This window comes from Periplaneta americana, chromosome 4, assembly GCF_040183065.1.
Source record: "Periplaneta americana isolate PAMFEO1 chromosome 4, P.americana_PAMFEO1_priV1, whole genome shotgun sequence".
In the NCBI taxonomy this organism is placed as follows: Eukaryota; Metazoa; Arthropoda; class Insecta; order Blattodea; family Blattidae; genus Periplaneta; species Periplaneta americana.
Window position 1 is genome coordinate 101619383 of NC_091120.1, and position 27270 is coordinate 101646652.

At 35.1% G+C, this 27270-nt stretch overlaps 1 protein-coding gene across 3 annotated transcripts in view; it reads right to left on the reverse strand.

The window, feature by feature from the left end:
- The window catches only part of LOC138698095 (ankyrin repeat and death domain-containing protein 1A-like), a 1102342-nt gene that overhangs the window by 325184 nt on the left and 749888 nt on the right, over positions 1–27270 (reverse strand). For all 3 annotated transcript variants that reach the window (XR_011331695.1, XM_069823807.1, XM_069823808.1), the window contains exon 5: positions 6022–6120. Coding sequence is in view for 2 of the 3 variants with exons in the window: in XM_069823807.1 (XP_069679908.1) it covers positions 6022–6120 (99 nt within the window). In the remaining variant the exon portion in view is untranslated. The remainder of the gene's footprint in view (positions 1–6021; positions 6121–27270) is intronic.

Genomic DNA, 27270 nt, shown 5'->3' on the forward strand with positions numbered 1-27270 from the left:
ATTTGTGTAAAGTTGAAAATAATATGATTTTAATTATAAGAAAAATAAGAATGTGTTTGTTTTGTGCATGTAGTATTTGAGCGGTATAAGCAACTAGAACCAAGAACTAATGTCAGTGCTGAAAATTTTAACCTTGGGAAAATTTTTGTAACTTTTGTTTTCTTTTTTTGCCACCTTCAGAATTAGTGTTTTTGTGTGTTTTCTTATAAGATCATGCGATAAGTAGTATTCCCTGTGGCAATAATTTAAAGATGATATTAATAAGAATTAATAATAATAATAATAATAATAATAATAATAATAATAATAATGATAGAATAATTTTTTTAATTAACTTCACATATGTTCATTTATCTGCAGAGGTTGAATGATTCGATTTGAATATGTATCCATTTTTTAGAATCAATATTAAGTGCCAGACCCTCATTTCTAGTTCGAGACATAAAGTTGTCCTCTATATTGAGGGGACGTTATTCGAGATGTGTATTCAAGGTTGCAGCTCATGTATGAGATATGATAAATAGAGTCAATATTTCAGAAGTATTATGTATCGTTTAGTATAATTTTGATTCTGGTTAATAATTATTTCGGTTTTATGGACGTAAATGTGTTTTCAAGGTTTCAGATAATGTATGAAGTATGATATAAAGGGTTAATTGGTATTTTAAAATGTATTATGTATTATTTAGCATATTTTTTATTGTGGTTCATAATTCTTATTTCCATGTTATGAGTTTAAGTATGTATCAAGGAACCGATCATGAATGTGAGTGAGAGAGCGCCATTGTATTCGGATGTGCCCTGAATGTTACGATTGGATGCTGTATATATGTCAGGTAGAAGTCAGTTAAACTGGCGTGTGAGGTGTAAGCAGGCGTGAGGTGTGTATATAGATTCATACATGTGAATAGTTGTAAATATGTAATAATTGTAAGTGTAAATTTGTACATTGTTTATAAGCATAGCAAAAGGTGTATCCAAGTGTGACTAATTAGGGGACACCGGAGACTAGTAGCGAAGGTATTTTATAACAACAAATATTCCCTTGGGAATATTCTTTGTTATGAGAGGGCATTTGAGACGGTTCCTCGTATAGGATGAGGAGATTTTCATTAGATTAGTATTTCGTGTTAATATTCTTATATGGATAGGATGCGCGGACGTGTAAGTTAGTTTCAAAATCTGAGACGGAAGTAACAGGTGGACAGGAAGACCGAAAGGAAGCTAGGCGGACAGGAAACATGTGTCCAGGCGTGGAGTTGACTGATGAGGGAATGTATGGACTTTGCCTGCGGGTGGTCAGTAAGATGACGCCAAGCCAGGTTCCAAAAGAGATGATCTGGTATATGTCAGAGAATTGTCAGGACGCCGGAAGTAGGGGGATGTTCTAGTTAACGAACAATTTTTGAAGAACGCGTCTTAAGTGACGTAAGTGTAATCATGGCCAATCAGGATCCTTAATAGAGACACGTGATATATAGATAGGAGGGCGAAATTCTATGTTTGGTGGTTGAAAGTAGGGGATAGATTTGGCAGATAGACAGAAGGCATATAGAACGCGTACGGAGAAGTTGCACTCCACATATTCTCGGCAAACCTAACTCGGAAGTATAACAATTTACGGACTTAGAATTTTTTAGTGGGTGTAGTAAGAAGTCGTGTGTTGCATTATTATTATAAGTCTGAATTCTTTCCTCTCATCACGTTATCAACTGTCCGTTATATTACTGGTGTTTTATAGTACAAAATATATAATTACGTGAACTCGGAAATTAGTATACCAACTTGCGGGAAGTGAGAGCGAGATATTATACACTTGGACGCGCATTTCTGCTAATCTGAAACGAACACTTAATAGTAATAATAAACGCTTTCATAGTTCTTACCAACAACTTCTGGTGTGCGCCTACATCATTTCAACCTACGAGCACGTCTCCCAAACCCCATGTCCCGACCGTTTTGCAGCTGACCTGGGAACCTCATCCTCTACCGGAGTAATCTCGAGGAGGCTGGCGCCCAAATTAATCAGTGTACGTAGTTAATTATTGATATCGACGTGCCATCCTCGAGATACTTTCCATATATGACGGAGCTGGCAGCCGAGGGCAAGGAAAGGCGTCGTGGACAACGACGACGACGACCAACAACGACGACGGCGACCGCTTCAAGGTACATAATCTGCTATAAGAAAGGGATTAAGCCTAGAATACAATCGACGTAGTTTTGACGTATAATAGGTAAACAATTCATCCTATGGGGAAAAGGAACTGGCCACTCTATCTCACTATCTCCTGACCTAGTTGGCTCATAAGTGGTGCCTTGTTGGTATCACTTATGAGGTTTAGACCTGACTTCGGATAGTTAACTAAACAACAACAATTCATCCTCACTACTCTTCCTGCCAAGCGAGCTCCTCCTTTTTCTAGCTATGCCTCCATCTGTCAGTTAATAGTCGTGACAGCAGGTTACGACTTACACGCTTAGCTAAGTTATTGTAAGATACAGTATATTTGGAAGTGTACGTCAGATTTACGTATCAATAGTATTAGGCCTAATGAAAAATTTTCTGTGCAGTTAATTTATTTTATTTTATCTAATAAAGTAACAACGGATGAAAACTTACGTCATGATCCTGAAAATTGTAGACGAAAGTTCAGATGATGGTGCTGAAGACAATAGAGTATGATTAATTTAGTGATAGTGAAAAGAATCAGGAATACATTTCGGGATGAAGTTGCAGCTCAAGAAGAAAAAAATTATGGAAGATATAGCATGAGAGATTGAGATTATTGTAGGAAACAGCGAAACAAACGAATGCAGAAAGAAGCAAACGAAGCAAGAAAACAGGAAACTTAAAAATCACCACGTATTCAGGTACCGAAGAGAACAAAATAAAAGAGAGGAAAAGAAAGTGTACGAAAGTCAACCAAAACACCGTCATTTGAAGCTGATGAAAATCCCGTACCGGTAATAAAACTCCAATAGAATTTTGAAGCCAAATTCTCCAGACTTTTCTTATCGGGGAAGTTTTTCTTCCTGCCTGTGCTGCTCTCGCATATCTTTATCATCAAACCAAATTAAGTTGATTAGTTAAACACAGTTGGAAATATAAAAATTGGAAATTTATCCTTTGAAAAGGTGGAAAAGTTCAAATATCTTGGAGCAACAGTAACACATATAAATTACACTCGGAAGGAAATTAAACGCATAATATATATATATATATATATATATATATATATATATAGGAAATTCCTGTCATTATTCGTTTGAGAAGATTTTGTCATCCAGTATGCTCTCAAAAAACCTGAAAGTTGGAATTTATAAAATTAGCAGTTGTTGTTTATGGTTGTAAAACTCTCACTTTGAGAGAGGAACAGAGGTTAAGGGTGTTGAGAATAAGATGCTTAGGAAAATATTTGGGGCTAAGAGAGATGAAATTACAAGAGAATGGAGAAAGTTACACAACGCAGAACTGCATGCATTGTATTCCTCACCTGACACAATTAGGAATATTAAATTTAGACGTTTGAGATTGGCAGGGCATGTAGCACATTTGGGCGAATCCAGAAATGCATATAGAATGTTAGTTGGAAGGTCGAAAGGAAAATACCCTTGGGGAGATCGAGACGTAGATGGGAGGATAGTATAAAAATGGATTTGAGGGAGGTGCGATATGATGGTGGTGACTGGATTAATCTTGCTCTTGGCGGGCTTATGTGAGGGCGGCAATGAACCGCCGGGTTCCTTAAAAGCCATTTGCAAGTAAGTTAGACACAGCACGGTAACTTTCATTACAATATGTTGTATCAAACATGTTTGTAGATAGACAGGTGCATCCAGGGTTGCGGCTAGTACCAAGATTCATAGCAATTCGTTAATTTTTATGTAAATAAAAGTTACAAAAAAAAAAAAAAAAAAAAAGAAGCAAACCAAATAAATAAAACTAAAGAAATCAATAAAAATGTAGCTGTTATGAAATATTTTCTTGTAGTTATATTTATATGGTTTTTTGTATTCTGGAAATTTATTTGACATAAATAGGAATTAGAAACAAAAAAGAAACAAATAAAAATAAAGAAAATAAAAATATATATATAATTCGAACATATTTTCTTGTAATTAGGTCTGTATGATTCTATATTTCTTGTAAGTTTGTTTTCACGGAAATAAAAATTAGAAACAAAAAAGAGATCTAAACAAATAAGACTACAAAGAAAGAAATAAAAATTGTATTCCGAAACGAATATAAGTTCAATAAAAATTTATTTTGCCTGTTGCGTCATTTTTACGTATCAATAGCAATACAGTACTACTCAAAGACGGTAACATTCTAGGATTAAAATTCGAACGACAATGGTTTTTACAGTGCTTTAAGTGAATGTCAATTTCCTAATTGAAATTTGAAAGTGTTTAATTTCCACCCAGAAAATACAGCACAGTCTTCAAAGGACTAAGTATTACGTTAAGTAATGCAGACTATATTTTACTGTAATTAATTTTGTTCAGTAGACGATATAGCCTACTGTATTTCCCATATTTTAATTCCTTTGACGGTGTTTGCAATAAAGCTTCTCTCTATATTGTGAGCGTTTCCGTCTTTATCACGTATACATTTAATGATTCATTAAATATGAAGTGATAAAAATATGGTTAATTTAGATTATTTTGCATTTTGTAGTCTGCTAATATAAAATGCCATTTTTATAGGATGCATTTAATTCTTGCGGTTTTTGTTTTTCGTTTCTTTATCTAATGTATATGATGCATAGTTACGAAGGGGGTCATAATCGTGGATTCGAATGGCACCAAGGAGATAAATGTTTGTATGCCTTGTACTGTTTTCGGAGGTCCAAACGTACGTCAAAGAAGTGCCAGCATGTAAAAATTAAGTAGACAAAAGCCAAGACATATAAGTCTGTAGCGTCGAAGATGCTGAAGGAACAAGAATCGAGGGAGTTAAATTTTATACGAAGTTTATACTGTTAATAATAGACCAAATTTTCAGTTCGCGTCAGAAATTTAATTTGTTGCTTCCGTATTGTAAGCAGTGCCGGATTTAGACCTAGGCAGTTGCCTAGGGCGGCAATTTCCATGGGGGGCGGAATTTTCTCTCTCTTTTCTCTTCCTTTTTGTTTTCGTTTTCATTTTACACGAAATTTGTTTTTAAAGCACTTGTTGGTAAATTTTTTTCTGAAGTTTCTTCTTGAACACCTTCTGGAAGTCGATATTGTTTTGTTATCGCATTGTTGTAGTCGTGGCGAGAGTAAAAGGAAAGTGTGCAGCTGCATAGTTATATTGTAATACGTTATCACGTTATTATACTATGAAACTACTTGCATTTAACTGCATTGTTGAAAATCAAATTGGATGTGAATTTATCATATTACCGCTATGCATAGTAACCATTGGTGCTGTCTTCATGCACCTCAGATTCATAGAACGTGTATTACATGCGTTCGAAATCGGAAAGGTCTTTGTAGGAACCCTGTATTTATTTTAATAGAAATGTATAGAGATCGATCGGTTAATAGGAATTAAGTTTGAACACTATAAAAATATAAACAAGAAACATGATGCATCGCAAGAAATTCAACTAGCGTTAAATATGGAAAGGATTGAGGTAGAAAAAATGAAGGGTGTAACGACACAGCTTGATCCTCATTTAAAAAGGGCAATATAGAAACAATCAGGAAGAGAAATGAAGTTCATTCTCAAAATATTTCAGAGTGGTAGTACCTCTTTAACTCTCGGCATCCTGAACTCAAATTCTTTAATCAATGTTGATTCAGTTTACGCATCTTGTTGATAAAAAATGTTGACATTTCTTTTCAACATTGATACTATTTGTTGTGAAGAATGTTACGCCGGTGTAAATGCGCCTCGAGTATTTTCTTGCTGCTTCCCTTGTTTTCAGACTGAAGCACAAGAATTCACTGTGGTACAAAGGTAATGTGTTGAAGAATTTGAAAACTTTTAAGCACACCCTACAGCTTGAATTATAATCAGTGAGAGTCTTACCTTGTCTTTTGCTTCAATATCGCATTTGGCAGAAATGAGCATTTCCATGATGTCGGTGTTCCCGCGAGACGAGGCCCAGTGAATAGGTGCGCGTCCATACTGCAACAAGAGAAAAACAGTTCAGTCCATATCCTAACAAACATTGGAATGAGTGTAATATCCAACAGATCTAGTATCACCACTTATTGCGAAAGTAGGCTTATATTCAGAACATTTATTGGCAAATACAATATCGAGACACTATATTTTATACTCAGATGTAGCATAATTCCGTATTATCTGTGTGAAATGTAGTTTGATATTATAAACAATGCAACAGACAATCCGTATTGATGATAGTTTTATCATTGGTTCCTAGGCTCGTGAGTTCAAATCTAGCTGAGGGCGATGAGGTTTTTTGAGAGGAATAAAGTCCGAAGTATGGCTTACTTTGGAAAGGCTTCGAAGAGTCGTTTATATTTCGCGACGACAGATATCTCTGCAGATCTCTAGATTGTTGAAGACTGTGGTTGTTTCCAATGACCGAATTAAGGTAATATACGTTTTAATCTGAGGTCCGCCGAGTTAGCTCGTGGTAGCGTGTCTGCCTCCAGAGTAGCCGGTCCGGGTTCGATTCCCGGCGGGGTCAGAAATTTTCATGTAAAATTTCTACCTCGGGACTAGGAGAGATGGCGGTGCACAACTTCTAATCACTACATTGTGCACTAATATGCCTGGATTAAATCCCAAAGCTCTCCGCAGTGTATATGAAGAGAAGGCATATGTCACTGTTGATAGTTAAGCCTGGCGGCCCCCTTGGTGCTATACGACAGGAGTAGGCTACGTGCCGGCACCGAGTTTCCCCTTCTCCCTTCCTCATCTTTATCATTATCACTCATTCTAGACACTACACTTACACATACACTCACCCTAGTACATGACATAACTCTCCACAGATACACATCATGTACAGTGTGACCCGCCGAAGTGGTGTACAACTAGAAAATGGGTCACAGTTTTGCCATCTATCTGCAGTACGCGGAACCCGAATCCCGCAAGTAAAGTGGGTGGGCATTGGATACACACACACACATTTTAATCTGGTATTGTTGCGAAGGTCCTAAAGATTGATAAGATATTATAGTTATATGTTGCTGAAGATGTGGAACTGCGTTAAAAGGTTGAATCATAAGTTCCTAGCGTTTTTGTTTTCCGTGACAATATAATGTCCTTCATAATATAATAGTATTGTGCTATTCATCTTGAATTGTTTAATGTTTAAGTAAGTTTGCGTTAATTATGGGCTAAAGAAAACTGAGTGTCAAGTAGAAAAAAAGAACATTTCCTCCACATCCATTTGTTTCAGTTTAACCGAGGAGTAAACGTATCGAAAACTTCTCTATTTGCGCAGTTTACGGGAAGATCGGCATCGGGAAAAGTATCTACGGCACGAAAAGATTTTCGTTTCAAAGAGGAACGTTTTTTCTCGTTCAGGAAGACCTTCCGATTTTGATGAAGACCATTTAAACGTTTTAATTCACGACGATTCACTCCAATTAACTTGGGAATTAGTCAATATGATGAGTTGTGACCATTAGCCACCGTACATTTGCATTTTATAGCCAAAGTTAAAAAATTGGGTGTATGTGTACCGAAAGTTCTGAGCGAAAAAAAACAGTATTAACATTTGTGCTCCTTTACTTGTTAGTCACCGCTTAGCGCGTCAAAAATACTGATCGTTTTTGTCTCAGATTCTTACTGGTGACGAAAACTGGTACATCTCACTTTGGTAGACAACTTTTTCAGTCTAGTCTCATGCTATGGCTGCATTTAACTTGCTCCTCATGTTACATTTTAAGTGATAGTAATTTGTTATGAAACGAATTTTATTTCTTGTACTGTTCACATTTAATAACCTCACTACTACTTGACTTATAACTTCTTTATATTGTGACAGCTGCAACGGGGTTTGAACACGCGTCCGACAGGGCGCGCGGCAGACGAAACGCTGGTACGGGGAGCATCTGCATGCTGAAGGGCAGAGGGGGTGTATTACGTCAACGCGACGAGGGGAGAGTGCGCGCGCAGCTGCTGCTGCTGCTGCTGCGTGCGGAGTGAAGGGGGACGGACTTTCCCGACTCTTCGAGAAGTACGTCGAAGTGGAAAAATCGGGAAATCGAACTTTCCAGGGTACGTCGCTGTGGTTATAAAAGAAGAAGCGCGAGGGAACTCGGACAGTGTGTGTGGGATTCATGATACGTTTTAGTTTATTCAGTCAGTGAGTAAGCAAGAGCAAGCAAGCCAGTCTTGTGTACCGGAGTTCACTCGAGTGTGCGTCCGCAACTGTGTCAGCATCCGAAGGCCTGAGTTCGAGTGCAGTGGACCGCAGTTGGAGGGACCTGAGTTCGAGTACAGTGAACTGTCTCTGAAGGTCTGTGGTTCGAGATACTGTGAACCCGAGTGACTGAGCTAGAAGAACTGTGAACTGAGAACTAACAGTTCTGATTTGTAAATAGTGCTTTGTAAATATTAGTTAAGATTAATATTTCATTGTTGTTCGTAATAGTCCAAGTAAATTGTCATTGTTGTTCGTAATAGTCCAAGTAAATTGTCATTGTCGTCAGTGGAGTGCTATAACGAATACTGTGTTGAGTGAAAATCCTATTGTTGAGTTGAAATAAATTTACAATATTTAAAAATTCCAACTCGCGAAAAGGTCATTATTTGATTGTCATATTCTGAAATCTTGTGTAACTTGAAGCAATTTGCAAATGTGTTTGTTTACAGTGTATCGTTTTACGGATCTGAAATATTTTGTCAGAGAATTTCAACTATATTTTGTAAGACATCTACTTTAAATAATTTTTTTTTTACTTTCGTCATGAATTCGAAAAGAGAGATGCATATTTTTTATGCATAACGTGTCTTTTACAATGTACAATATACTGCATGTACATACACTCCAAAAGGAACCAGTTGAAGTCTTGTAACGTAAATAATTCGTCGGTACTCAGTATTATTAACAACAGCAGAATAGCTGACGTTCTCTCTATGTGATTACGCTTTATGACCGAAGGTATTATACATCACAGTCTATATTCTATAGTTTGGGGAAGCTTTGAATGCTGATGCTTTTCTAGTGTGAGCGAGAAAGAGGATGAGAGGGAAGGAGCTTTGCAGCGACATTTCCTTCCTTCCGAACACAAGATACTACCATCCTTTCTATTCTGTTACAAAACTGTGACATATTTTGAACCCTTCTTTTTATTTACTGCTTTGGTTCTGAAAGTTTATTGTCCATTGTCTCACTGTTTGCATTTAACCGAAAATGTATTTCCCTCTCCTTTCATTGTAAAATAATTATTTTATTCAAATTCTAAACACAAGTAATTGGAAATATTCTAGCTGACCACTATGCATGTAAAGTTTAAGATTCAGAGCTGTAATCCCACTTCAAGTTTGAATGTTTATCCTGTGTTAACTTGGATGGAGATGATGTTAATAATGATATTAATGATGATGATAATAATAATAATAATAATAATAACAATAATATAAATCTTATTTGATAGAACAAAGATACATATTGTTTTTTTTTTAATATGAAAATCACTGTAGCACTACCAGAAAGAGTACAGTAGTGGCAAAAAAAACCGGACCGACCCTTGTAGCTGATTTCAGAGCCATGTTCACTCCAGAGCACGATAGACTGGTAACTAAGATTTTCGTGGTTCGAATCCTGCCTGGGAAGGAAACTTCTTTATTCCTTATTCAGATTTATTCTCAATACTTTTCGATTGCTGGTAAAATTAATGTTCTGGGAATAATAAGTTAATTAAGTAGTAAAATATCGCTGCAATCGAAAAGTATTGGGAATAAGTTTGAATAATGAACAAAAAAAAGTTTCCTTCCCAGGTAGGATTCGAACCACGAAAGTCTTAGTTACCAGTCTATCGTGCTCTGGATTGAACAAGGCTCTAAAATCAGCTACAAAGGTCGGTCCGTTTTTTTTTTGTCACTACTGTGCATACTCTTGCTCAGGTGGCGTTCCACAGAATTTTGAGATAAATATGTTATTAATTAACAGAATGAAAAATAAAAAAAGAGAAACGCAGATATTACAATCATTGAAACTTTATATTTTCTCCCTAAACTACAATTTTAATTATTTTTTAACAAGTAGCATTAGCAAATTGAATATTTGGCAGTTTGGCTGTTATCTTATTATAAAGCATTGGTCCGAAGTTGTTACAGTGATTTAAGATACAGTTGTGATATATTTAGGTTATGTCAAACATTGTAAATTATGTTTTATTTAACGAACGATGCTTGCAACTGCCGAGGTTATATCAGCGTCGTCGGTATGTCCGAATTTTGTCCTGCAGGAGTTCTTTTATATGCCAGTAAATCTACTGACATGAGCCTATCGCATTTAAGCATACTTAAATGTCATCGGCCGGACCGGGATCGAACCCGCAACCTCGGACACAGAAGGCCAGCGCTCTACCGACTGAGTCACCTAGGCCAACAGTTCTGTCAAACACACATAAATTGTCCGATTTATTCGTTTTATATTTATGTGAATACCAATTAAGTATATTTCGGTTTTTGTGTTCGAAATTCAATATTCGTCAAAGTGAATTAAATTGGGTTACCAATATTTACTAATATTTCAGAAACAATAGTTTTTTCCATAGCACTCATGTAAATAAACAATGAAAGAAACAAATAATGACTAGAATTCACAAGTGTAGCAGAGTTTCGGGTATTCTAACGTGTTGTCGAAATTAACATCTATACCTTTCGAGGTTACATACAGGTCCCATCATGAGGGCAAAAGGTACATTATGAGTAGGGCAGAAAGAAAGTATCTGTTATAGGCTGGATTGCATCGTACGTAGAGCTCTGTGTTTACAAATGCTTGTGTGCACGTTCGACTAGTTACTGTAGCGGCTGCTTGTACAGTCAGCTCCTTATGAATGAACTCATAATAGAATTTACATTTACAACATTACTTGCGTTTTAAATTAATTAACTCGGAACAAATATTACATTTACAAAAAATATCATTGTTATCAATGAAGCCAAACACTTTTTCCCATGTTCTGAATTCAGTAGCCTTATTATCTGTTCTTTGTTAGATTTTTGTTTCGGCATTCTGATGCAACCTCATGTCAGTTAAGAAAGTCTATTATTGAGGAGTGTCGACTGTTCACTCTATCTGCTCCTTACAGACAGTAGAGACACCCTGCAACGAGACGCATTTTGTAAACAGTGTATATAGAAATTATTTAATACCCCGATACCAATACCTTTCTTTAGCCCTAATTATGAGTTACCTACAGATTGTTCGTTAGGACTTGAGAGCTGGCTTTTAGTTACGTAGTGGTACATAGCGTATTGCAAAGGGAGGGAGGAAAATCTGTCAATTGTCTCTCAGCAGAGAACCAGTTGAGATCATATTATATTCGAAATTTAAAAGCATCATTAAATATAATCACAATATGGGAATGGTTGAGGAGGGTTCCAGTAAAAAATACAGTAAAAATGGTTCTTCTAAGCTACTTCATAGTCAAATAAGGTAAATAGTATTCTAGATAAGAAAATAATTTTAGAACACAACAGCATATTTTCGCATCGTGTAGTGCAGTATTATAATCCAACTTTCCACTTACAGAAAGAGCGTTATCTATTTTTAGGCAAGTGAGCAGACTCCACCTTTCCTCTTCGAAAGTCATAGCTTAAGTCTAATTGAGCGACCTGTACTTTGTTCTCCAACAGAGCAAACACGAGTCCAACAGGATAGGTAATTATTTAGGTTGTGCCTACACGTATTTGCCCTGATAGTGGAACGTGTACGTAATTCCGAAATGTTGGTGATATTAAGTTTTCAGGTTACGGTGTTGTATTCAAAAGTCAATTTCTGAGCATATTTATTATGAAATCCTAAAAATTATTACTAGAATTCAGGATTAAATATTATTTTATTACAATAAAAATATTCAGTTGTGATCCGAAGGCGTGAATTGAAATTCCATTAAACAGATTATCGGATTTTTCTTTCACGTGAAACATTTATATTTGAAGACCAAAAGGACAAAAGGTTACCTAAGTTTCAACGTCTGACGTCACTTATTTAGCAAAGGATTAGCATTAGATTCTTGCATTGATGCGGTGTTTGCTGGAGGGATTGAATTACTTTTTTGCATTAATTACTTAGCCTATATTTTTGTTTATATAGTCATAGAACCCTAATAATGCCTCTGCAACAGATCGATTCAGATGAAACACAGATCGATTCAGATGAAACACAGTAAGTACACTACAAAAGTACATAATATACGGTATACCGTTATACAGGGTGTTTCAAAAGTGATTGTCAAAAATTTAGGAATGTGAAATAAAAACGAAGATAAGCAAAAAAGTCCCAATAAACATGGAGCAAATTAAGCGTTTACGAGATAATGTCACTTTTTTGCTGGTTGGTGCCACCGTGAAGCGAGCGCCTGGAATGTTAAAGCGGCAACATTCATGCTTCATATGTATACCGCACTCTCCCCAAACCATTTTCCTCTAAGTGTGGGACGATATATAAACAGAAGATATGGCGAACGGTGTATAGGTAGAGGAGGACCTCCACGTAGATCACCGGAGTTAAATTCTTTGGATTTTTGTGTATAGACTATGAAAAAGTCTAGTTTTACATAACAGATATTACCACACCTAAAGAATTGCAACATCGGATTGTAGATGCCTTCCAGCTTATAAAGAATGATCCAGTATTGCTAGAGCACATTCCCGTAGTTTTGCGGAGAAAGCTAGACAGACACATTCAAGTGCAAGGTCAGCATTTCGAACACCTGCTGTAAAATTCTTCAGTTAACATGTTCATACTGTACTGTACTATGTTTATCCACAAACTTCACTGTTGTTCAAACAAAAAAGATAATTTTGTGTATGTTCAATCACATTTCTGTGGTGTTGAAGCCAGAATTATGAATTTGACTGTCTCGTGATTGATAAATTAAATAAAATTGTCACTGCTTTTGTTGGAATTAGTACTTAGTATTAAGTGGGACAAACCTGCACAAAATGGCATTATCTCGTAAACGATTAATTTTCAGACCCATATTTACTGGAACTTTATTTCTCTTCGTTTTTACTTCGCATTCCTAAATTTTTGACCATCACTTTTGAAACACACTGTATATAGTAAAGAAAAAAAGGAAGAATAATTATTACTAATACAATACAGAAATTAAATTACTTATTTCACTCTAATCTTAATCTGTGTTCTTCCAAATAAGACCAAAGTACCGCACTTAAAAATCTAAATATCACAATAATATCCAACCGAGAGCACCTTAATAAACATTTGAATCACCCTGCCACTTTTTCATAGATTTTCCACAACTGTAAGGCTAAATACAATTTTCCTATCACCATCTCCATCGACGTCATATAGCCATGTATTTGACACTGCGTTTCTAAGTAACTTACAAAAATACGCAAGTATTCTGATAAAAGTAAATAAAAGTACAGTTATTATAAAACATATTCAAAAATATATTCTAAAATTTTTGTTTATGTTAATGTAAGTTGATAATTAGTTCAATAATTGCATATTAAGTTTGTGAGAAATGTTATGGTCATGATTAATCTCAATTAAATAAGCTAAACTCTTGACTAACAAAAAATAGTTCAAATTCACTATCAATGCTGAATAGCAACTATCAGTCGTGTGTCATAATTAGCAAAGTGTTTTCGATAAAACAGATTTTCATGATATGTTTGTGTTTTCGTTACATTTGAAATATAACAGGCTGCCGGTTAGCTCAGTTTGGTAGAACAAAGGTTCTGGTTGAATCTTGGGTGGTTGTGGGATTTTTCTCGTTATCAAAACTTCCACAGTGGCCACTGGACCCGCTCAAACTCCTGTGAAATTGGAGAACGGGGGTGGAAGTCAGTCGGAGCGTGGTGTCGACCACATTAACTTAATTTAATATTGAAGTCACGAAAGCATGAAGTTTTGCCTTCAGGTCTCTATCGCCTTACGGTATGTGAAAGGTGAAAGCTCTACATCTTGAATTTATGTCTAATCCTTCTTTAATCAGTTATTACTCTGGAGCAGGCATATCAATTGATGCTCACAGGAGCAAGCGCGCGCTTTAGAGCCCAGGAGAGCCTGAGCGCTTTACAGCGGAAGGAAAGAGACAGACGAAAGAGGTGGTATATGCCTCTTGGTCGAGCTACTGTATATTCAGGGATGGCCAGCACTGATTCAATAGATAAAGGGAAGAGAATTTATTAATACTGTATCCATGTTAATTTTTAGATTTGCCTGAGAAGTATAAGTGCATTATAAGAAAGTAAGTTTTAATTTTAATGCTCATTTTTCACAAGTTTGATTTTTTTATTCAAAAGAAATATTTTTTCAACTTTCCGTATAGAAAAGTGAAATTTTCAGGTATAGGCCTATTTATTTATTAGCCTTATAGAATGTTTTCATAAATCTAATATACCGTATATACGTATTACTGAAGATAGTGTATTGAAAAATTTTTTAATATTCGCATGGAAATTGTTTGTAAGGAAATGAATTAACAAAGCAACTACTGTTACATCATAAGCAACAGATACGTGCCCATGTGTTGTAAAAATGTCAGCTCTATAGCTTCAGCAGATTTCGAGAAAATAATTTAATATTCTGATGATAGGACGTTGCTCACAAATATCACCTTAAAAGCATAATGCGATAAGAGTTTTGTTATGTAATATTAGTTACACTTAAAACAGATACAGTACCTAGGTAACTTTGCTTTGTACTGTAATATTGTTTTGATTAATTTATTGATTACTTTTGTAAGGCTAAAGATACCATCAATATAAATTCCAACTTATCATGTCATACTCTATCTCTTTCTTTGGAATATCACTTTCTTTATGAATGATGTGTTTCATCCACTTAATACAGTATAATATTATACTACTATGGAATTTAAATGAATATTCCTTCTTAACTCTCTATTATGTTATTAAGATTTAAAACACAAGTGCAATATTAAGAAATCAGTGTGAGTACTTTTGTTTTACAGACAATATAGATAATATTAAACAGAAAGAAGCCATATAAAAATAACGACATAAAATTTTACGTTCCGTTTGAAGTTTGTGCACCACTGTTTTCTTAATCCAACAGGTTGCTTATTCATATACACAACCCTTCCTCTTTCCATACTTAGCGCTTGCTGCCCGCGCACGACGTCAAGGTCAGAAAAATGCGCTTGCTTTGACATCATTGCTCTAGAGCCTGATGAAACCAGTTAGCTTTCTATTTTCGAGATACTCGTAATTTCTTGTTTCACGGTGCTCGTATGAGTTACGAGTATTCATTATTTAAAATTGCTAAACTTTCTAAAAGTATATATGTGAACTTTCACATCATCTGTAGTCAGGGTTCAGAATGTATTGCTCGACCAAGGCGAGTGGAGCCACGGGCGTAATGTAAACTATCGCGATGCGGTATTACGAACGCAGGAGCAGAAGGGCCACGGCTCCTGGCTGCAGGACTCCACTGGCCTTGGTCGAGTAATACTAAATATTTATTTACTTGATTCGAATTTAGTTTTGTTTAGAGTATTACGCAGTTATGCAATAAAAACTTTAATATAGTTTTCATTTTTTCTTGACAAAAGTAGGTCGTCGGCATAAAGTATAATATTGATTTTAATATAAATAGCTACGTGTTCGGAGAGATTGAATGATTATACGGATAATTTTTCTTTTAGGTACGTATACGTTTGTGTGACTGCAATCTTGTATATTATTGTGTGGCTTTACTATGTTTATAGTGTGATTTTTCTTTTTATTTCTGTTACTGTATTTGTATTTCTGGTGTTGTGGAACGACAATACCAGGGATAACCTATCAGGATCTTGATACCCTAAGCTATAAGTCAAATACTTCCAAAAATGAAGTGGATAAGAAACAATAATATTTATAAATAAGGTACAGTGCTCCATGTCTTGTTAGTTGATAAATGATTTGATAAAATAAAAATGTACCGGTATGTCATAATTAAATAACGTTATATACTGTCCGCCGCTTCTTTCAATCTACTCCAATTGCTGAGTGTTGGAAGTGTTTTTTCTTACGGACATAGAAGACCATTTAAAAGACTTAAGTTAAAAAAATATTGTATTTTGTGCGTACTGAGAAGTTTTTTCTTTCCCATGGCAGTCCCTACTTTGACAACTCTTGTATACCGTAATTGGAATGAAAGGTCGTTAAAGTGTACGTTACTGGACCGAGGGAGGTGGACACCACAAAAGAAGCTTTGCTGTAAACGAAGTTGAGTAGTCGAAGGGTAGCTTTTGTCGCTAAATTTTATTAGGAAATGGGATTAAATTAGCTGCGGGATTGGTGGATCAGTTGCTCCAGTGAGGTAATCAAAAATTTAATGTCGTCGTACTACCACAATCGAGATATCCCAAATGTTTCTATTTATTGTTCATTAATGAGAAATATGTTGTAGTTTAGGTCTAACATTAAACACAAAAATTTATGTGTAGTTCCACTACTTCTACGTCATAACTACTCGTAACTTGATCGGAAAGATAGTCTTAGTTCCTTCGTTGACGCTTGTTTGTTAGAAAATTTGTGTTTTGAGATACACTGAAATTGCACAAACTTATACATTATAATTATACTAAATTTGAAAGTGTTGCGACTATCGATTTCGAGATTCTTATGAAAATACATGCTGTTATAGAGTTCCTTCTCTCGCTGAAAGTGGTTCATAGCATGCCGTCAGTTCGTCCTTCTGGTTATAGATTTTCCATTCCAACTGCTGGATGGATTTTATTTATATTCGATACAAACGATTAAATTTAATCGTGCATGCGTCGGTTCAGAAAAACCAAGGCTTAAGGCAGCATGACTTGGACTAGTGATACGAATGAGCGCTGGTTCGAATCCTTAAGGGGGAATAAATTATCCCATGAACAGGCCTGGTTTTGTTTTCTGTTATTAGTGATAAACTCGGAATGTGATTATGAGAGATGCTACTGCAGGTTTTATCATGTATATGATTGATTTATGACAGAAAATGTGTCGCGATGTTACGCGAAAATTGGACGTTTGAACAAAAAACTTCATTTCCGCAATAAAGTTAAAAGAGAACTTTTGTTTTACAATTATTTTAAACAAAAAGAGAACGCCTAGATTTCTTTTGGAGACATTAACTTCAAAAGAATAAGGAGACAAATTATTTTGAAATTCTTTTATCCTCTTTAATCCTCTTTAACGGCCTACAGGATCATTAGTTACTAGGTTTTTGTATAAAACTGTGTTGAGTAACAATAAGGCTGATTTAGAAAGGACTAGTTATTATTATTATTATTATTATTATTATTATTATTATTATTATTATTATTAGCTTTATTTCGCCATAAATGTTGCAAATACAATGCCGTGTATAAGATTATTGCTAATTATGTGAATTTGCGAAATTTTCACGAAATTGTCACATTTTTAACCTTAAGTACAATATTATATTTATTTTAATGAAGAATTAAAAAAATATGTTGACAAAAAACCTGGCCCTTCAAAAAAAAAGTGACCAGTGTATGCAATCAGTGGCTAATTAGCATGTTAGAAATTTGGGGAGCTACAATGAATAGCAAAATTCGGTTGGGGATTGGTATGCTGATCACATGTTAAGCTATACTAGATTTAAGATGCGGTAGAATTCTATTTATTATATCAGAAGCAGGCATATTTTTCTGCATTTATTTTATATGGACATTTTTGGTCGAATGATCGTTCAGCTCTGGTAAGTCATGTTGGCTGATTGGCCTTGGAACTTCATGTGCTGTTGAACTACGGATCTATTTCCGAGGAGTTTTTAGATTTGTCCTAACGTCTGCCTTTGTGTTCGAATGCTTCAATGCTTCGTGACGTACTAAATTTAAGTAGATACGATATTTAAAAGATTCCCCCTTAAGGATATACATAAACATACTTGAACTTCTCCAGATGGATTGACACATAACCAGATAGATCACATCTTGATAGATAAAAGAAGACACACTAGTATAGTAGACACTCGAACTTTCAGGGGGGCAGACTGTAATTCTGACCATTATTTGGTAACTGGAAAACTAAGAGAAAGACTATCAGTAGCCAAGCGAGTAGAGCAACAAGTTAATATTAGAAGATTCAATATTCCGAAATTAAAGGACGAGGAAACTAAGCAAAAATATCAGGCCGAAATTTCAAATAAATTTGCAGTATTAGCAAGTTCCGACGAAGTTGAGGAAGAGTTATATGTTAAAAGCGTGTGGGAAAATATCCGCGATAATATCAAAATTACATTTGAACAGAGCATACGTTATTATGAAACTAAGAAAAAGAAACCGTGGTTTGATGAAGATTGTTGCACGGTAGTAGAAACAAGGAAACAGGCAAAATTGAAATTCTTACAGGATCCAGTTGAGGCGAATAGAGATAATTATTTCAATAAAAGACGGGAAGCAAATCGTACACTTAGGAATAAAAATAGAGATTATTTGAAGGAAAACTGATTGAGGTAGAAACAAATAGTAAAAATAAAAACATTAGAGATTTATATAAGGGCATAAAGGAATCCAAGAATGGATATCAGGCAAGGGTAAACGTGATCAAGGATGAGAATGGTGACTTGCTTGCAGACTCTCATTCAATCCTGAACAGATGGAAAAACTATTTTGGGCAACTACTAAATATACATAGGCCAAATAGAAATGATCGAGACGAAATTCGAATACAAACTGCTGAGCCATTTATACCGGAACCCACACTTTCTGAAGTCGAAATTGCGATAGAAAATCTGAAAAAGTACAAGTCTCCAGGTATGGATCAAATTCCAGCAGAATTAATACAAGAGGGTGGAAGCACATTATCTAACGAAATTTATAAGCTTGTACTTGCTATTTGGGAAAAGGAAATTGTAGCAGAGCAATGGAAGGAGTCCATAATCGTACCCATCTTGAAAAAGGGGGACAAGACTAACTGTAGTAACCTTCGAGGAATATTACTTTTGTTGACGCCGTACAAAATTTTGTCCAGTATTTGAGAAGATTAACTCCATATGTAGATGAAATTATTGGGGATCATCAGTGTGGTTTTAGGCGTAATAGATCAACTACTGATTTGATATTTTGTATTCGACAGATAATGGAGAAAAAATGGGAGTATAAGGATACAGTGCATCAGTTATTCATAGATTTCAAAAAGGCATATGACTCGGTTAAGAGAGAAGTTTTATATGATATTCTTATTGAATTTGGTATTCCCAAGAAACTAGGTCAATTCATTAAAATGTGTCTCAATAAAACGTACAGCTGAGTCCGTATAGGTCAGTTTCTGTCAGATGCGTTTCCAATTCACTGTAGGCTAAAGCAAGGAGATGCACTATCACCTTTAATTTTTAACTTTGCTCTAGAGTCTGCCATTAGGAAAGTCCAGGATAACAGAGAGGGTTTGAAATTGAACGGGTTACATCAGCTGCTTGTCTATGCGAATGACGTGAATATGTTAGGAGAAAATTCACAAACGATTAGGGAAAACACGGGAATTTTACTTGAAGCAAGTAAAGAGATAGGTTTGAAAGTAAATCCCGAAAAGACAAAGTAGGCATATATGATTATGTCTCGTGACCAGAATATTGTACGAAATGGAAATATAAAAATTGGAAATTTATCCTTTGAAGAGGTGGAAAAATTCAAATACCTGGGAGCATCAGTAACAAATATAAATGATACTCGGGAGGAAATTAAACACAGAATAAATATGGGAAATGCCTGTTATTATTCGGTTGAGAAGTTTTTATCATCCAGTCTGCTGTCAAAAAATCTGAAAGTTAGAATTTATGAAACAGTTATATTACCGGTTATTCTTTATGATTGTGAAACTTGGACTCTCACTTTGAGAGAGGAACATAGGTTAAGGGTGTTTGAGAATAAGATGCTTAGGAAAATATTTGGGGCTAAGAGGGATGAAGTTACACGAGAATGGAGAAAGTTACACAAGCAGAACTGCACGCATTGTATTCTTCACCTGACATTATTAGGAACCTTAAACCCAGACGTTCGAGATGGACAGGACATGTAGCACGTATGGACGAATCCTGAAATGCATATACAGTGGGGAAGCCGGAGGGAAAAAGACCTTGGGGAGGCCGAAGATAATATTAAAATGGATTTGAGGGAGGTGGGATATGATGATAGAGACTGGATTGATCTTGCTCAGGATAGGGACCTATGGCGGGCTTATATGAGGGCGGCAATGAACCTTCGGGTTCCTTAAAAGCCAGTAAGTAAGTAAGTGAGTAAGTAAGTAAGTGAGTGAGTGAGTGAGTTAGTGAGTGTGTGAGTTAGTGAGTGAGTGAGTGAGTGAGTGAGTAAGTAGGTAAGTAAGTAAGTACGATGTTTAAAAGTGCCACAACTATAAAGGGAATAGGCCTAACACAAGTACACTAAATTTTTTGTACCATGTAAGAAGGAAAAGTTGCTACTTTTTTCTTTTTTAAATAAGGAGGCCAGATATGATTATCAGATAGGTATCAGCCCTTCGACTTCAAAGTCTGTTTCTAAGAATTCTTTGGTGCATGGTTCAGTCAGCAGATGAGAGTTTCTTTCAAGGAAAAGGGTGAATTAATGTCTGCGGTACTGAAGTAGAAACTTTTGTATTGTTATTCAGATATGATGATAGTATAACCGAAGTTTCAGATACTTACTTACGGCCGGCTTTTAGAGAACCCGGAGGTTCATTGCCGCCCTCACATAACCCCACCATCGGTCCCTATCCTGAGCAATGTTAATCCAGTCCCTACCATCATATCCCACCTCCCTCAAATCCATTTTAATATTATCCTCCCGGGTTGAACGAAGGATAAACAACCCATCACTGTGAAGAAAAAAAAACAACTTGTTACGAAGCCCCAACATAAGCCTCGGAATGGGACTGATTCTATGGTACAAAGTTTCAGATATGTTTCAAAATTCTATAGATGAAGATGTTAAAATAATGTGTCGAAAAGTGCTGGCAATTATGGATTGCTTCTTAAAATCAATGAAGAAGACACATCATACGTGAAACTAAACCAGATTTTATGCAACCTATCTACATCAGTTGTGAAAGGCGATAGAATGTCTTACAAAACTGATAAAGTTTATACCAAAGAAGTGTAATTGGATTTATATTATATATAACACCTTTGAATCTAAAGGTTCTTTTGAAATAAAATTTCATTTGTCATTTTGTATGCAGTGAAAATTTAAAATGATAGGGGGTGTCATGAAGTAAGAAAATCACCTTGGGTGGCAATATTAAAAAAGATAATTATTGTTAAAGAGATTTATTTTATAGGCCTATATTTCCAACTAACATTTATGAATCATTGTGTAACAAAACATAATGGTCACAAATTTACACTTATGGGCAAAATGTAACGTGAGTTACTAGCACTTCCTAATAAAATTATTTTCCTTTATTCCTTTCTTTTTGTCCTTGATTCAAGAAAATGACTGTATGTTCTAAATGTATTAAATACAAATAATACTGATAAAACGGAAACATGTAAGGCTTTTATTTTGAGAGAGATATGAAGTAATATTATTGTCTTTGCTTGGATTTTTTTTGTATCAATCTCAAAATTTGCATTTTGAGTTGTTTCCCTTTTGAACTGATCCGTCGATGTTATACACAGACTCCCCTTGTATATGGAAATGACATTGGATTCGTTCACATTGTTGAGTTTAACGTATATGATGTGCAGTAAGTAATTTCATGGCGACCATTGTCATTGCCATTCCACCAGATTCTTTCACTTCTTTTATTAATGTAGGTCGAATGTAGACGTCACTTATCAAAATGTCAGTCGTAGGCTTGTTACTGAAGAGATTAGATATTATTGCAAGAAGGAATAGTAACGTTCTGTTGCTTTGAACTTCGATTATTTTGGTACTACCTATAATATAAACTATTTACGTGGCTTAATTTTGCTTATAGAAATGTAGGCCCTACTTGCAACTTGATCATGTATATGAAGATAATAATTAACAAGTAATTTGTATTCTGTGCGAAATTTTGTAATGTGTATCTGGCTATATCACATGACCTACATGTATCACCTTCAGCTCCTGCTTTCATTCGTAGCCACCGGCGTAATTCAGATGGTAGCGTATTTCCAGCGGATACGGAATTGTGGCTAGCGTCGTTTGGATTTCTTCTTGGGCTGATTATATGGTTTATTTTTTTCTAGGGTTTTTCGAACTCCAAGGCGAATGTCAGATAATTCCATGGCGAATCCTGGCCTGATATAGTCAATACCAGCTCACTATCACCAATTTCATCGACGCTAAATAACCTAGCAGTTGATATGACGTCGTTGAATAAGATAATTATTGCATTAAATTTTCTACATATTTTTTTTTTGTATTCACTATTTGGCTTTAAATGGATATAAAGATGGCCTGATATAGTCAATACCAGCTCACTATCACCAATTTCATCGACGCTAAATAACCTAGCAGTTGATATGACGTCGTTGAATAAGAGATAAAAACAATTCTTGCATTACATTTTCTACATATTTTTTTGTATTCACTCCTTGGCTTTAAATGATATAAAGAAGCTTTCCGTTTCTCTGGAAAGATTTCATATACAGAGTGATTAACGAGGATTTACCGTCCCTTACGGAGCTTATTTCCGAAGACATTCTGAGCAAAAAATGTCATATAAACGTTTGTCCTAACCGCATATATTTTGAGAGTTACACTAATTTGAAATTGTGTATAAAATATAATTGTTCTTGAGTTTTAAGTGTAAAAGAATATTAGAGATAAAGAATGAGCTATTCAGGAGTATCATTTCTTTAATTAGCTAGTATTCTGAAGCTGAAAATGTGTTGTAAATTCCATAGTTGCTTTGAAAGATTTTTTTTTTCCATTTTTAACTACAAAACTACATTTTCTTACGCATTTATCACAAGAATTGTTAGAAATCACGCCACTCTTGTAAATTCTTCAAGAGTGTACGTTGGGATGCATAATTAAACTTTACTGTAAAGAACCAAGTTCCTAAAGTCGTATGATGTGTAACAATTTTTGTGATAAGTACATAAGAAAGATATCATTTTTAGTTAAAAATTTAAAAACAAAATCTGTACAAAGTGAATGACAACACATTTATAACTTCAGAACACTAGCCAATTAAAGAAATGATACTTCTGAATAGTTCAGTCTCTATTTGTAATAACCTTTTACCCTTGAAACTAAAGAAAAAAGGTATTTTACAAAGAACTTCAAATTAGTGTAATTCTGAAAATATTGAGATTTTCGAAAATAAGCTCCGTAAGTGACGGTAAATCCTCGTGAGTCATCCTGTATATCATATAAATTATCGGTACTCTATTTTGTAACAAAGGCCTAATATTCTGATTCTTTTCTCAATTATTAATCAGAATCCATTGTTTATAGTTCCGTTTCGTCGCTTCAGTGGCGCAGTTGGTATAGCGCTGGCCTTCTGTCCGAGGTTGCGGGTTCGATCCCGGTCCAGGTCGATGGGATTTAAGTGTGCTTAAAGGCGACAGGCTCATGTCACTAGATTTAGTGGTATGCAAAAGAACTCCTGCGGGACAAAATTCCGGCACACCGGCGACGCTGATATAACCTCTGCAGTTGCGAGCGTCGTTAAATAAACCATAATTTAAATTTTTATTTAGTTCTGGTTCACATATACTTGTATTATACCCGTAATAAACTGTATATATCCATACGTTTCCGTGTGTCTCATTTGACTTCAGCAATTAGTTTTCTATATAAACAATAGCCAACTGAAATCATTACTCTGTCGTCTAGATTAGCCTGACATAACGAACTCAAAAGAGTAGGCAAACCTTTGATCTTACCTATCTGTCCTGATGATGGAACCTGTATGTAGTTCCTAGTTCCGAAACGTTGGAAATGTCGACTTCCAAGACACGGTGGAATATCCAAAAGCCTAATTCTGATAATAGTCGCCGTGAAAGCCTAAGACATCAAGTAAGTTTTTTTGATACTTGAAAAATCGTTTAAGATATCATGATCAATTTACAACTGATTGAAATCATTAAGGTCTCTTCTACGAAATCAATTTTGGTTTCAGGTTTATTTTTTCATGTTATTTACATTTTATAGTTTTATTTTACAAAATTTATAGATTAATTGTTTGATTTTATATTCACTTGCCTATTGCCTTATAGGGTTTATTATTATTATTATTATTATTATTATTATTATTATTATTATTATTATTATTATTATTATTATCATCATCATCATCATCCTCATCATCATCATTATTATTGTAAGATAATAAATTTATCTTTTACTTACATGTTGCAGATAATATAAACAATTCTTTGTGGAAAAATATAATGCCCTTTTAGTAAAAAGTGAAATGAAGTCATAATTATAGGTCTGTATCAATTTGTGTAATCTGTATTTTGAAATAATTAAATAATTAATAGTATTTATAGAGCATTTTATACAGAAGTATTCGTTAGGAATAGGCGCATTGGTATATGTGTTTGTGTATGTGGGCGTATGTTTTGTGATAAAGGATAAATGTTGTGTTGGAAATGTATTTCATTCGTTAGAGTGCCCACATATGCAAATACTGCACGATCCCACATGACTCTTTATTATACATTTTGGAATAAAAAGGTCAATTTAAAACGCATTTTGTTTACTAAAAGAGAAATAATTAGACATACATTACAGAACTTGCATTTGTGTCAAAATATGAAATGAATGATTACAATAGAGTATAATAAATTGGAAATAGGATGTGGGTAATGACATTAAAGTGTACATCAATAAAAGTCAAAACAACATTTAATGTTGAACAGTTGCGTATAGGATGAAGTTCTGTTGTATGTGTAACTTTTATATTTCTGTGAACAAAATAAAATATTTTTGGAGTACGATGATGGCAGTTTATAGCTCTGAGAAAATTAAAGTTGGATAAAAAATGTTACGGATTAATACTAAGGTCTATTTTTTTTTTTCAAATATGATGAAAGCAAAATATTTAAACATATATTTTTCAACTGCTTCTGACGGAACACTAAAATTATATTCATGAACATTTATATAGGTTAAACTTTCAGTATCTAGGAAAAACAATAATTATTTCTTGAAGTAATCATTTTGAGGGAAAATGAAAATAGAATACTGCACAGATGACACAATTAATAATGATGTACATAGGCCTATACGGAATTAAAATTGGAATGTATCTTGATGGGAGTGTACTATATATAGGCAACAATTTCACTGTCCGCAAGTAGCATATGTACAAAGACTCTTGTTAACTGCACATATGCAGTGTGTTGTAAACGAAACATACAATAAGGGAGCCCCAAATTTTATTTCCGTATCTATTCTGTACTTGTTGTTGTTTAGTCAACTGTCCGAAAACAGGTTTGAACCTCATAAGTAACACCAATAAGGCATCACTCATGAGGCAACTAGGCCATGAGATAATGGGGTAGGGTGGGCAGTTTCTTTCCCCCTATTCTGTACTTAATAAATTAAATTGAATATCTGTGAAGCTATTACTCGCTATTACCTCGTGGATTTCAGTCCATATTGTGTTTAAAATTTCACATGATTTGACTATATCTTCTTAGGTTCTAATATTCTGTTTTCCTTAAAGATGTCCTTTTATAGTCATACTCAATTGTCCAGTTCTTATCTCCTACAATCATGAAGCTGTAGTAAGACATTTTAAATAATACATTTCTGTAGGTAATAATTTAGTAATATATTAGCTTCTTATGTTGGTATGCTTTACGTTTGAATTATATGACAATGAATTGGTTTCGTGCAAAATATTTTCTCTAAGAAAACAAGTTCACCATTAAAATAACTTTCCTCACTTCAAAGCTTCTGATTATTTCAATAATGCACACAGTAAAGTTTTAAGTGTCAGAGTAAAAATCCTTTCATTCTCAGAATATCTACGTAAAATTAATCGTCAATATGTACGATTACAGTACATATGACTACCCAGCGTCTTATACTTATATTGATTGCAGTAGCCCATTGCATAAAATGGACCGTCATCTCCATCACAATAAGCACTACGTAATCTACAGCTCACCCTTGTCAGATATAGTTAAAACTTGGAAATTGAATTACACATATACGACGAAGTACACATGCTTATTGCAGGTGATACAAACACAGAGTGTATCAAAATTGTTCGCGCAAATTTAAACGGTTGAAAGCATACAATAATGGAAGAAAAAAGGCTCAGTAAACATGGGTCTGCAAACGAGCCGTTTGCGAGATATTTATGTATGGTTACGAGCCAGCACTGACTCAGTGGTTTGCAAACGAGCCGTTTGCGAGATATGCATGTATGGTTACGAGTCAGCACTGACTCAGTGGTTTGCAAACATCACACGCTTTTCTCCTTGCGTACTTATGTGGTGCATGCATGATACTGCACCGGCACATTTTACTGCTACTGTGAGATGATATCTAACGAGCAGAAATGGTCAAAGATGGGTAGGTCGAGTGGGGCAGTACCTTTGGCCTTCAAGATCGCCTAACTTCAATCCTACGGATTTTTGTGTCTCGAGTCACCTTAAAAGCGTAGTGTACAGCACTCCCATTGACAAAGCTGAAGACTGGAGCAGAGATTTCTACACGCTTGTCAAGAATTCCAAAATGATCCGGAGATCTTCGGAATAATTTGAAACTCAATACGAAGACGAGTGCAGTATTTTATCCAGATGTAAGGATGACATTTCGAGCACCTTCTTTAACAGGGAAGAGTGTAGAGTAAATTGTAACGTGTACTGCAGCAATATTCTTTGTTAACATCAGTAGAGTAGAATGGGTTGAGGGAAAACCCCAACCAGGTAACTTGCCCCGACCGGGATTCGAACCCGGGCCACCTGGTTTCGCGGGCCAAACGCGCTGACCGTTACTCCACAGGTGTGGACACCTTGTATAAATGCTTAATAAAATATAAACAGTGAAATGTAAGAAATGTTATTAATTTCAAGGGGTTATTCTTTGATCAGAAAGAGGAAAAGGAATTGGTTGCATCACTGGCTGAGAAGAAACTGCCTACTGAAAGATGCACTGGAAGGAATGGTCAATGGGAAAACAGTCGGAGCAGAAGAAAATATCATATGATAGACGATATTGAGGTATACAGTAGGGGGGGGGCTAT